The sequence below is a fragment of the Lytechinus pictus genome, unplaced genomic scaffold (assembly GCF_037042905.1).
Source record: "Lytechinus pictus isolate F3 Inbred unplaced genomic scaffold, Lp3.0 scaffold_19, whole genome shotgun sequence".
NCBI lineage: Eukaryota > Metazoa > Echinodermata > Echinoidea > Temnopleuroida > Toxopneustidae > Lytechinus > Lytechinus pictus.
This window is the reverse complement of record NW_026974140.1, coordinates 3,186,925-3,201,030: the sequence shown is the minus strand read 5'-3', so window position 1 is coordinate 3,201,030 and position 14,106 is coordinate 3,186,925. Positions and strand designations below refer to the sequence as shown.

The window sequence follows — 14,106 nt, the reverse complement described above, 5'->3', positions numbered from 1 at the left end:
CCTAAACGGGATATCAGGAGCGGTAGTTTTGTTACCCTAAATGGGAAAAATCACTTTAAATCACCCTACAGGATCAGTAGTTTTGATACCCTAAAACCGGGACCCTAATCGGGATTTTTTTTTTCAATATTCAATTTCATACCGGCCCTTGACGGATAGTTTATCTTGAGTGTTATTTAGTCAAGCAATTGCTCGTTCGCTACGCTTTCTCGCGTATGAAGAAGTTGAACGCCTGGAGAGGGTAACAACACAGACCTCCTCATTGCCAGTCTTGTCCCCCTTATCATGGAACTAAATCACTGGTCCAAGGTGTTATACATGTTGATGTGATTTTATTTCGCTCGGTCGATCGCTACGCCCCTCGCATAACAACTGAAACTAATGGGCCAATTTTCCTTGTATTCAAATGACCAACGTCACGCATTTATCTAGAAGACCCCCCCAAAAAAATGAAAGAGAGGAAGAAGAACAACAACAACAAGATGAAGGAAGAGGAGAAGAAGAATTAAGAAGATGAAGAAGAAACAGGAAACGCAACCAACATCTGGGATTTGTTGATGTTTTCGAGTAGCCTAATCACTTTGAATATTTTTTTATTCTGTCATTTTCCAGCATTCTCTGGAAGTCATTTCAATCAGACTCTAAAAAGGAGTTTAATGTGATTGACTTGTATAATTTTAACCAAAGATCAGTGTAAATTGTTATTGTTGCAAATCTAAGCAATATAGTGTCCCTCTCCCGATTTTTAAAGCCTTGTATTTTTTTACCAAAAAAAATGAAAAGGTATAATCCCAGTTATTCAAAGCAATGCAAATATATCAAATTCAACACAAAACACTGTGAAAACAAAATCAATTTGGTGAATTTTGATTGGTCTGTTAGATGACACGTGCACAGCAGGGATGTGGGACCAATTTTTTTCCTGGGGTGCTGAAAGCATGACAATGTCTATTGCATGTCAGAATTCTCTGGCAAGCAAAAAAAAAATCAGCAATTTTCGGCCGTGACTCTTCACTCTTCCTCTGAAATTCACGGTTGTCCTGAAAACAGATAATGTCGGGTTTATCAGCAATTTTGGGGGCAGTTTTGGGTCTGAAACGGTCACTCTTTTAGGCTACTATGTTTTATATATCTTTTACATGTTTTAGTAGCCCCCATAATATAATCACACCACTGGCGTAAATCCCGGGGGGATGGGGGGGGGGAAATATCCCCTCACTTTTCGAGGAGGGGGGGGGGTGGCCTGTACAAACATCCCCCCCCCCCACTTTTTACGAAAGAAATGAAAAAAAAATCACAAGAGATAATTGTTTTACTGGTGAAAATTCTTCCTAAAATACCGCTTAACAAATAAAACAATATTATTGAATCATAAAAGGCAAATAAAGAGCCATTTCACCATTTCCAAACGAAATACCTTTGTCCTTATTATAACATTTAAGAGAAATCCCTGTTTCTTCCAATTCATCAATGTTGGGGTCTTTGGGAAGGGATTACGATGGAATGTCAAAAAATTTTGAATGTAATCTCTAATAAAACCATTAAACCATCATGGGGTAAAAAAGATAATAATATTGGAGGGGTATTTGCCATATGGACATACAGTGGCGTAACTACGGGGGGCATGGGGGCACATCCCCCCCCCCCCCCCCATCGGCTGACAAAAAAACGGGGAAAGGGGGAAAGGAGAAAAAAGGGAGAAATGAAGAGAAACGTAGTGGGAAAGAAGAAAATATTCATTATAATGTTATATTATATTATAATTATGTTATGTTACATTACAACTTTATAAAACATAATTTGCCCAGGGCCTACGTCTTTTTTTATTATTCCTGGTGCTCGCATTGTCTGTTTAACGAGATATATAATCCTGTTGTACTAAAACATCCCGTTTTCAAGTCAATATAAACCAAATATATTCCTAGCACTTGAGTTATCATTGTTTTATGTAGTGACATATGCTTCTTCTTCATGACTCAAAAGTGATTGCCCCATGTTAAGGTCTTCTTATATATGAAACATTTCCTGTACGTGATTACATTCGCACTTGTGGATTGGTGAGATATGTCTGCTCTTCATGAATTCCTAAAATCAGTCCTTAAAATGTCCCTTCTGAGATGAATATCAAAAATTTTCAGCTCGCGCTTCGCGCTCGCATCATTTGGTTAATGAAATACGTATGGTCCTAGTTAATTCCTACAAAGAAACCTTAGAATGCCCCACTTCAGGTCTGAATTATCTAAGTTTTCAGCTCGCGCTTCGCGCGCGCATTGTTTAGCGAGACAGGTACCTATCATGATTACACAAATTTGATTATATTGTCCCTTTTTAGGTGTGAATATAAAAAATTTCAGCTCGCGCTTCGCGCTCGCATTATTTGATCAGTGAGATACATATCCGTTTAATGACATTGTCCTTAAAATGTCTCTATTAGGTCAGTATAACTGGCAACTTAGCGCGCTTCGCGCACTCACTTAGTGATTCAAAAATTTTACTGGTGCCCCCCTCCCCAATGCCGTGACCCACGGTACGCCACTGTGGACATATCAATGACAATTCCTTGCATATCTAAAAACATGATTGCAAAAAAATGCCAAAATATTTCAGTCATCCCCCCCACCCATCAACACGGATTTACGCCAGTGAATCACACTATGTTCCGCTATCTGGACACATCAATTGGCGGATGTACCATGTACTGTTGGTGACGAATTGTGTCCAGCCTGGCGTTCCATAATTTAGCGCCGCGTTATGTTCGCAATGAATGGTGTAGGATCTTGTCAACTGATCATCTCTTCTACAAGATGTCGACATGATGAGATCCGAGATCTTGTCATCTGATCATCTCTTCTAAAAAATGTCGACATGATGAGATCCGGGATCTTGACATCTGATCATCTCTTCAAAAGGATGTTGACATGATGAGATCCGGGATCTTGTCAACTGATCATCTCTTCTGAAAGATGTCGACATGACGATATCCGGGATCTTGTCATCTTATCGTCTCTTCTAAAAGATGTTGACATGATGAGATCCGGGATCTTGTCATCTCATCATCTCTTCTAAAAGACGTTGACATGATGAGATCCGGGATCTTGTCATCTCATCATCTCTTCTAAAAGATGTTGACACGATGAGATCCGGGATCTTGTCATCTCATCATCTCTTCTAAAAGATGTTGACATGATGAGATCCGGGATCTCACCATCTGATCTTTTGCTATCATGATGTCGACTTCCCAAGATAATTATCTCAACATCTCGGTGGCACTTTTAAGCTTCCATAGTACACTGCATGCCGTCAGAGTGGTCAAACGCATGCCGTGTATTACTGCCCTCTACGTTCGTTGAGAAATAATACAGATCTAGAGCTTTCACAGCGCAGACTTTGCAGAGACTTTTAGAATGGCGTAAGTTCTTGTTTATTTCGTATTTGTGTTCATCACTTTATCAATTTACATAATTGAAATGATTATTCCGTAATTTCGTGTTATCTCTTTCTGTAGGTCGAAAGTGACTTTCAAGATAACGCTCACTTCGGATCCAAAACTTCCCTTCAAAGTGTGAGTAGTATACCGTATGTTCAGTTATCTTTTGTAACCATTGTCCCATATAGTCATAGTGATGTAGGCTACCTCGAGCGAAGTTCGTGCAGGCTCCAGACTCCAGAGAACAAGGTTAAATCAAAACCTTGTTCATAGAATGAGTGCATGCGATTGTGCAGGTCAAACAGCATAAATATTATATTATATTGGATGGTTCAGAAAATACCAGAAATATTCTAAGAGTTTGGGAAAATATTCCACTGATTCGTGGAATAAATCCTCACCTTTCACATTATTATGATGGTGGGCCCTAAGTCTGCGCACCTAACAATTTGAGTTAAGATTTAACATGAATTTCTTCTTATTTCACAAAATCTTTTGGATAATAATGTTCCTTATATTATTGAGAGTAAGTATACCAAATTTCTCATTAAAAAATGAAAGAAAATATATGATTTTCTTGAAAAAACCTTGGGCAATCATTTTCAGATTGAAAAAAAAAATGGTACCCCATGTCTGCGCACTCATTCACTTTGCACACGATTCGGAGATTTTTATGAGAAAGGCTGTATTTTGAGGCCGTCACATGAAATGCCCTGAATTCATTATTTTTTCACCATTTTGAGTCGGATTTTTTTATGAATACCTGTCTATGTATTGCATGTGTAAAGTTCATGCTCGTTGCGTATCTTCTTTTACTAGAATCGCGCAGATACGCGGGTGCGCAGACTTGGGAGACCGCGCAGACATGGGGGAACTGACCATACTATTAGTACCTAGGCCTAGGCCTATTAGCATTATTTTACGGTCAAATGAAATTTATCGATAATTTGGGGGTTTAATTATTGGACATCGTTTTCAGCAGTCAACGATTTTTGCCTATCTGCCATTTTGGATTTCAAGACCTCGATATCGTGCTGTTACATTTTCTTGCGCCCTTTCTCACCCATGAGAATAATTATTTAGGCCCCCTACGTGAAATCAAACTGGGTGAGGTAGCTCACTCACCCTTTTCCCCATAGGCATAGTAGGGTGAGCTACCTCACCCTGTTTGATTTCACGTAAATAATTATTATAATGGGCAAGAAAGGGCACAGGAATTAAGAAAGACTACTTTTTAATATAATCAGGTTAACAACTTTTTGAAATATATGCTGGAAAATACAAAATTTTTATGACAAACACACAGTCAGGCCTGGCCAGGTTCTTTGATCGTTCGTCGTCAAGAAATTGTTATAAGTTAGAGTTACCTGCTTTGTCACATAATTTCATGAACAATGTCAATGCATCAATCAATCAAAAACAAAAGATAAAGTTAGAATTTTTGCACAAGAAAATGGGAATGTATCATGAATAATAATAATGATAATATGGTCCATATAGCGCAGCTACCGTACTACAATTGCATATACTCTACGGCGCTTGATACTTGGTATCATATTATTACCCCGGCTGTAGCTGAGCCACCATACAGGTGCTAAAGCATTCAAGGAATAAATCCTACTGGGTAGCCATTCACCTCACCTGGGTCGAATGCAGCACAGTGTGGGTAAATTTCTTGCTAGAGGAAAACACCATGGTTGGGACTCAAACCCATGTCCCTCTGATTGACAGACGGGAGTCGTAACCACTAGACCACAATGCGCCCCCCCTGATGATGCATCTGGTCAGTCACTTTCACTGAAAATTTTGGTGTGAGCCAATCAGATGCAAGTATTTTCAGTAGCTTGTGAAAAGAAGGCAGTGAAAATCATTAATTTGTTTCATGAAATGTTCCCAAGATCCTCAGTCATTAATAATGTCATCAATAGCTTTATAAAACACCACCATGATATTTTTACATTTTCAGTTTCATTTTCCATTTCAAGTCAATTTTTATTTGTAGTCTGGCCATTACATTTAAAAGTTTGAAATTGTTTTATTTTCCTGCAGACTAAGTGTACCAGAAGCAACACCATTTACAGCTGTACTCAAGTTTGCTGCTGAAGAGGTATGTGATTTGATTGTCTTAGTCACTTTCAGTATAGATGAATTTATAAATCTACTTTAAAAGGGAATCCAACCTTGGTCATAAAATGTTGTCTGAGAGAGGAGAAAAATAGGAAAAACAGAATGGTGAAAGTTTGAAAGAAATCGGACAAGCAATAAGAAAGTTATGACTGTTTCATAATTGAGATCTCTAAAGACCCTAAAACTGTAAATTTCAAATCACATAGGCCATGTGGTTTTTTCTCAAGTACCTATTCCCATAGGGCAGTAATCCAAATATAACCAATGTAGCACAATGCTTTATATCCTCATGAAACTTTTGAAAGAAATATATAGTTTGAAATAAAACTTTTGAAAAAAGAATGACAATTTAACAATTGTATGTACTGGAGTATATGGGAGGACCAATTTGAAGTCTCCAATGGTACAGCAATCACAAATTTTTACAACTTTTAAAAAGTCATAACTTCCTAAATTATAAAATAGTTTGTCCAATTTTGTCAAAACTTTCACCGGTTCACCCATGTACTTGTCTGATTTTTCTTCTTCCTATAAAAACAACTTTTATTTGGATTGGATTCCCCAAGGGCTTTAATTTATTTTTTATAAAGACATTGTTATTGTTCTTTCATATCCAGGATTTTTTTTGGTCAGAACTATGTAACAGCACTTGCAACAATCAATGATTTCATGAGGAAGTCTTTTAAATTGAGGCTAATTTTCACCACATCAGAGATCTGATGCATTAACATAAACTATAAGTTAATGGGAAGTTCTCCCTGACAAAATGTTTGTTTTGAAAATACCAGATGAAAAATATTGGTGAATAATTAAGGATAATCCATCAAAGATTAAGAAAGTTAGACTTATTGATCTGTGATGGCATATCATATGCCCCATATGTTTGTAATATAAAATGCATCAACTTTTCAATGGTTCATGATGATTTTTTTTTCTTTCATTTGTGGATGTGAAGTGATTTGTTTTTTAATATACTAAATGTATGAAAAACTCTTTTCAGTACTTTGAGAAAATGGCATTTCATTGGTTTTTTTTTTACTACATGTACATGTATGCTATAAGGGGATGCTGCTCAAATATGACATCACCAATAAAAACAAGTGGAACGCCTCTGGCAGTCTCGCCTGCATTACACAATTCGATATAGCAACAGTGCTTCCTTTGAAACAGCTAATGAATAATTATAGAAGAAAACACCAATATGATAATAAAATGTTATGTCCATTGACCCAAAATGACCCTTTGACCATGATCATGTGACCTAAGACATGTGCAAAACAATCATTCACACTTGATTACCCTTATGTCGATGTTTCATGAGCTAGATCCATAAACTTCATAAATAATGATGCCAATTCAACAGATACTCCCAACACAGCCAGAGTTCATTGACCTTTAAATGACCTTTGATCTTGGCCATGTTCCTGAAATGCACACAGGGTATTAAGGAATACATTGCTGCTCTTATGTCCAAGTTTCATGAACTAGCTCCATAGACTTAACCCTATCTAGGCCGGGGGGGGGGGGCCTCGGAGGCCCCCCCCCTCAACGAATTGCGTGATATTTTCGCCGCGCAAATTTTTTTGACCGCGCCGCTCGCTGACTTTTTACTTTCAAGTCTTGCGCAACTTTTGAGACCAATTTTGCGTCACCTGGGTACGTGGTTCCGAAATTATGCAACATTATGTAAGTGCATGTCAGACCAAAAATTGCTCAATAACGTGGTTTTGTGTACAAAGTCAATGCAAATTGTGTATTCAACCAAAATTCATAAATGTATGATTATTTTTAGTTTTGCTGGTCTAAATGTATTTATTTTATGCTTTTTATGATCCCAGACGAGTGCCCATCAAATTCCATTGAAAAAAACAATGAAAAACAAAAGGTCAAAAAACAAAGAAATACATAAGAAATTGCAAAATACAATATTACTACATAAGAAAATGATTTGATATCGCAATTTTTTTCATGTGCACTTGCTAAGAACACCACAAAGAGTTTCTACACCAAATATTAGAACATTTGGAGCTTTATTAAGTGAGTTAGAGGAAAAAGTATGATTTCGCATACTAATTACGCATAAATTAGCATAATCACTTTATAGCGCTTCGCATGAAATAAATTACTATACACTTTTGTAGATTATGTCCCAGGCAACCCTCGTGCCAATTTTCGGCGCGATCGCGCGGTCGACGGCCGAGATCTCAAGGGGGGGCCTGGGAGGCCCCCCCCCCCCCCCCCCCGGCCATATGAACTCCCAAAATACCCCGGCCTAGATAGGGTTAAAGTTATGATGGCAATTCCACAAATACCCCCAACATTACCAAAGTTTGTGGACCATAAATTACCCTTGACCTTGGTCATGTGACCTAAAACTAGCACAGGATGGTCAAGGATACTTGATTGCTTTTATGTCCAAGTTCCATGAACTAGATCCATAAAATTTCAAAGTTATGATGACAATTTCTCAAATACCCCCAATATGGCCAAATTTTGTTGACCCTAAGTGACCTTTGACCTTTATCATGTGACCTGAAACTCGCACATGATATTCAGGGATACATGGTTGCTCCTTTGTCCAAGTTTCATGAACTAGATCCATAAACTTTTAAAGTTATGATGACAATTCCCAAATAACCACAACATGGCCAAAGTTTGTTGACCCTAAGTGACTTTCGACCTTCATGTGACCTGAAACTCACACATGATATTCAGGGATACATGGTTGCTCTTTTGTCCAAGTTTCATGAACTAGATCCATAAACTTTTAAAGTTATGATGACAATTCCCAAATAACCACAACATGGCCAAATCCATGACCAATCATGTGACCTGAAACTCAGGCAAGATCTTCAGTGATACACTATTACCCTTATGTCTTAGTTTAATGAACCCTGTCCATATACTTTCGAAGTTATGACAACATTTCAAAAACTTAACCTTGGTTAAGATTTTGATATTGATTCCCCAAACATGGTCTAAGTTCATTGACCCTAAATGACCTATGACCTTGGTCATGTGACTTGAAAATCAGACAGGGTGTTCAGTAATACTTGATTACCCTTATGTCCAAGTTTCAAGAACTAGCTCCATATACTTACTAAGTTATGATGACATTTCAAAAACTTAACCTTGGTTAAGATTTCAATGTTGACGACGCTGCCGCCGTCGGAAAAGCGGCGCCCATAGTCTCGCTCTGCTAGTGCTATGCAGGTGAGACAAAAATGAATAGTAATAACTTTTTTTTCTTTGATGGATATTCCTCAAACCTTCACTGATATTATTTGTTATTTTTCTGCTATATCTACAATGAAATTTTTGTCATGGGGAACTTCCCCTTTAATTCCTTGAAATCTTGACATCTGAGCTGAAAATGATCACTATGAAGATCCCTGAATAGGCTCATCTGATTTGTATGTTGGCATGAGAAAACTTTTTTCCACAATCATGACATTTTACCTGTATCTGGTAAGCTTTCACTTGTGAGGTTGCAAGCTTCATGAGACATTCACATCATGGCCCTAACCATCTTATGATACATTGTGTTTTGTAATTGATCTGTTTTATGTTGGTTTTAATAAATGAACTTGAAATTGAACCAGAACATTTGTAGTAGATGGTGTAATTGCTGATGCTGCTACACCATCTCCAACAAGAGAGACCAAGAAAATTATCCACATTCATGCAGAATGCGAACCAAAAACAATAGAGACTTTGGACAGATAGCTTTCTCCTCAACATACGACCCCATTTTAAAGCTTTGTCGCGCTGCATCAGGAGCTAAACGTCATCAAATACACATGTTTGCCAGGAGAATGGAAAACAAATGGAGTAAATTCCAATGTTGTCTCTGTTTTTCACCTTCTCTGTTTCATATTCTTTCACTCTTTTCTCACTTCTTTTGTTCCCCTTTATAGTTCAAAGTTCCTCCTGCTACAAGTGCAATCATCACAAATGGTTAGTTAGATTTCATCTATAAGACATTTCTTTTAAAGGCACTGAAATTGTCATTGACTCTTTCCCTTTATTATTGTAATAAGCTAGATAAAAACTGTTTAAATTACTGGTAGTTTAATGTGATTTAATATTTCCTAATGACATATCTTCTACATGTATGGAAGTGTTGCAAATTAGTTTTCATTTTTCAATAATTTAGATTTAAATACAAATTTCAATCAACAAAATGGGTCTAATAAAGCATTGAGTCTCACCTTCCATTTCAACAAGTATTTATATAAGATATTCAGGAACCAGGTTGTTTAAACTGGTAGAGTCAAATGCTCATTTTGTGAAAAAGCTTTTGCTAATAGTGCACCAATTTTGTGGAATGCACTCTCCTCAACAATACACAATGCCAAGTCTATAGAGTCATTCAAAGTCAACCCCAAGACAAAGCTATTCTCATCATATTTCAAATACCCCCCCCCCCCTTCTGTGTAATTGCCTCTGCGCCTCTGAATAGGAAACTAGATAGAAGGCGCACTCTAAATGCTATATATTATCATTATTATTCCTTTTGCTGTACATAGGCCCTGCAAGAATCTTTGAAGGCTTGTATGCATTCTATGAAGATTCATACTTTTATATTTGATTTAATTGTTCTTGAATTTGTTTCACATTTTATTCTGTTCATATATTTTTAAATTTTGAAGTTTATTTATATACCTCTTAACATTTGTTATGTTCATTTATTTGTTTCTTTATTTCAGATGGCATTGGAATCAACCCAGCCCAAAGTGCAGGGAACGTCTTCCTCAAGCATGGTTCTGAGCTGAGACTAATACCCCGAGACAGAGTAGGATCTTATCTTTGATAGAATTGAAACAATATGCTTACAAACTCTCAGCAAAGATGAGCAGAATGAATAATCTTTGGAGGTTGCAATATGATATCACAGCTCACTGGGTAATCTTACCAGTGTACCTATTTATATTCATATATTTAGCCATGCATGCTTCAAATCAGGATTTTTAAGATTGATTGTATTACTAATGTAGAGCCATTAGAAAGTGTACTTCAGTTACCCTTTAATATGTAATTCAACATGTACTTTGTACATAAAGAAAGCACTTACTATTTTGTTTTGTTTTATTGTGTGGGGGCAGACAAGGTAAAGTTGTGTCTTATGGAATAGCTTCTATTTCGGATTGGTTTAGAGAATGAGGGTAGAGTTGTGAATACCGTGGGCGTCGGTGCAGGTGATTATCCTTGTTCATTTGGGAGCATCTATTGTTGCGTCCCCTCAACACAAAATATAATACTCTGTTCCGACGCCCATGGTGAAAACCACGGTGGGAAAACAAATCAAGTACTGTGCTATCTGAACTTCAGAGTAGATGTAATTTCAAGGTGGAAGTTTTTTATATGAAGCTGAAAAGTTATAAACAACTTTAGGGCAAAATATGATGTTCGAAGGTTTGCATGGTGGTATGAACAATCCCAGAAGTGGTTTACGGTACACCATGTGTAAAGAAGAAGACAGACATTCAACCTGCCTGAAACGGTGATTCTTCTCTCCTGCTACCATTACTACTCCATTCACCGACTCAAGCCAGCCTTCTCTCATCTACTCAAGCCTCTCACCCTGCCTACTTCTCAGCTTTCCACTCCTTCTGGTCTACAGTCCTTATAGGGATTACACTCATTTGAAAAGAATACTCTACTTCCCAACCTCCACTTTCTCGCCTTTCCATTTCACCTCCATTTCTATCCACTTTTGTCTCAATCCCTCCAGGACTTTACACATGGTGTACCGCTAAACCACTTCCGCGATTTAGGGCACAGGTTTTGAAGTCTGTTAAAGTAGGGCAAGCTTCACATCAAATGTGATGTTGAATATGCATAATACATTTTTAGAGCAAAATGTGTTATTTGCTACAATCTCACTGACATCATAAAACAAACTGTCCTCCTTCATTAAGACATCACCAAATAATAAATACAACTTTGTGCTCAAATTACAGCTTTTCATGATTTATTTTTTAAAGCTATGCATAACTTTGATAAATAGCTCTATGGAAAATACCTTATGTATTATTTTTTTAATTATTTCAACACAGAAGTCTGCCTTGGTCATTACAACAACCTGTTCATTTTTCCTAGCCTAGGCAAATTTGATAATGCAGGAGTCAGTGGGTTCAAATGGAATTTTATGTTAATTGAATGATTTCATGCAGTCTATTATACCCCTAACTGTCAAACAAATGGGGTATGATAAGAAACAGTAAATGGTGTTGGTGGACAGTCCATCTGGCGTCAGTTGCAAGTTTCATGGATCAAACTGCTACCTCAGTTTTCGCCCAATGCTCTTGAGACTTTGCACAAACATTGGTTTTGAAGTGAAAGCATGCAAGAAACATTTTTACAATTTTTAGAATTATTTCAATGCCATAGTAACTGCACAATATGGTGGTAAATAAGGGGCAAAATCTTGTGAAATGAACTACTCCCTCAGTTTTAACCCAGTGCTCATAATACTTAGCACACAGCTGTACATTGTTCACTAATTAAAAATGTGAAAGACAATTTTCAAAATGTTCATCACAGAGGTCGCCATGATAAAGGAGTGCGGGAAAGCCGCTATGTTGGTTTAGGGGTGGCAGGTCACATCTGAAGACCACCTTTGTTTATCTCAAATGACCTTTTACTGCTCATGTGCATTTACAACTACTAAAAGCCTTTATTGTCAGTTCGTTTCCTTTGGTTGCACAAGTTTCACTGACCAATTTTGATGTATTTTGTTCAATAGTTATCATAAATGATGGAATGTAACTTTCAGATGTTAACATACACATGCAATAGCAACAATGCATAATGATTCATTGCTACTGCTACTTGAATAATAAGCATACATGTACATGCTTGTCTGTACTTAACCAGAAGATGTGACTTGGATTCCTATGAGGGATGCATGACTCAAAGAATTTGCCTTCATGTTACACGCACAAGTTAAAGTTAAAAACTGCACTTTTACTAGTCTTGGAAGATTATGAGAGCAGGCCCTGTTACACAAAAATGCAATCAATTTTTTTGTAATTAATTTGAATTGTAAGTCTACGTAAAATGTACCAAAATGATAGATTGTAAGTCTTTATTGAATTCCTTTTTCCTCATTACTTTTATTTTTTGTATCGGTCAAAGTTGAATATTTTTTTGCCATTAGTATCCTTTTCCATGAATTTTATGCCATAATACTGTGTGAAAATCAATTTCATTCCAGGGATTTGTGAGAAAAAAAATCTGAATTTGTTCTTTCTTTTTCTTTTATTGTAATTATCGTCATTTTTTAATTTATTCATTTTACTATTGCCAGTATGTATTTGCATTTTAAGAGATATGTTGCTCTCTTGTGTACATGATGTACCCATTTTGATGCAGCTAAGCTATCAAGTGTAAAGATCAATCGTGGGAGCGTTTCATCAACATTTTCATCTGACAAGTTGTCATATCTGACAACTTTCCTTGATTCTTACTGGCTGAGAAGCAATTCTACTATAGCAACTGTTGAATAAATCTGGACTTGTCGAATATGTGTTTGATCACAACTTCAGAATGCAATTTTATTTTCACCCAATCAGAATTGTGCATTTGAGACTACGTCAATTTGAATACAACTCTTCGGTACTGTGAAATTAATGAAATTTCTGATGCAATTGACAATGCAAACAGGAGCTGCAAAAGTTGTCCGTAGAAATTGCAGAATGACTCATCATTTTGTTAAGTTGAAGACGCACGTTGTGTGTGGTGGTTCATGGTATAAAATATATTACGCTTTGATCATGCTTGAATTACATATGAAGAAAATATATTGTTTCATTTAAATGAAATGATATGTTGTTGTGTATTCAGCCAAAAGCCAAAAATATGCTTTTATAATCGAAGAAGGCAATGTTGCCACTTTGACCCAAAGTGTGGTATTTAATTAAAATGTTCTCAAATCTTAGCTTTTTAATACCTGCTTAACTTTTTTATTAATTTGGGCTCACTCTATCCATTTATATTTTTATTGATTTTTCACATTTCTCTGACATTTATTATACATTCATTTTTCATGACTTTCCGTTTCTCTTTTGAAATGTTTTACAAGGTATTGTATCATGGAGCTACATTGTATATTGCCATTTACTATATGAGAAGAAACAAGTAAAATACATCACAGATATATATATTAAATTATTGCACGATTTCTGTTTTTTATCAAGTTCTCACTAGCGAGACTGTTTGAGGGTATTCTGTGTCAGATCTATTGAAATAGAGAGACGAGAAGGATTGAGACGTGTAAGAAGATTTATACAAAAACTTCAAAATAAAGAACAATTGGGAACATTTTGTCAGGTAAAATCAAATAAACTGATTTCTCTCATTCTCTGTTATGTTTCTAAAACAGTTATTCGTGGGAACCTTTATTTCAGTTAAATGAAATTTCGATACGCTCTGAAAAATTAATTTTATGACTGCATTTCATTTAAAAATAAAATGTAATTATGTTTTGTCTTTTAATCGCTATTATAAGCCGTGTGAAGTTTGATATTACAGGAAAATGGTCACATAAT

At 36.4% G+C, this 14,106-nt stretch overlaps 1 protein-coding gene across 1 annotated transcript; it reads left to right on the top strand.

The window, feature by feature from the left end:
* The first annotated feature begins 2,733 nt into the window (after positions 1–2,733).
* LOC129261023 (ubiquitin-fold modifier 1) lies at positions 2,734–13,726 on the top strand. Its single transcript, XM_064114136.1, has 5 exons — positions 2,734–3,409; positions 3,506–3,562; positions 5,477–5,534; positions 9,472–9,511; positions 10,264–13,726. The coding sequence occupies exons 1-5, from the start codon at positions 3,405–3,407 to the stop codon at positions 10,365–10,367; spliced, it is 264 nt and encodes an 87-aa protein (XP_063970206.1). The 5' UTR covers positions 2,734–3,404; the 3' UTR covers positions 10,368–13,726.
* The last annotated feature ends 380 nt before the right edge of the window (positions 13,727–14,106 follow it).

Bases quoted from the DNA above. Each gene is read 5' to 3' on its own strand.
- LOC129261023 (XM_064114136.1), top strand. The intron at 3,563-5,476 runs GTGAGTAGTATA...ATTTTCCTGCAG, and splicing joins CCAAAACTTCCCTTCAAAGT to ACTAAGTGTACCAGAAGCAA. The intron at 9,512-10,263 runs GTTAGTTAGATT...TCTTTATTTCAG, and splicing joins AAGTGCAATCATCACAAATG to ATGGCATTGGAATCAACCCA.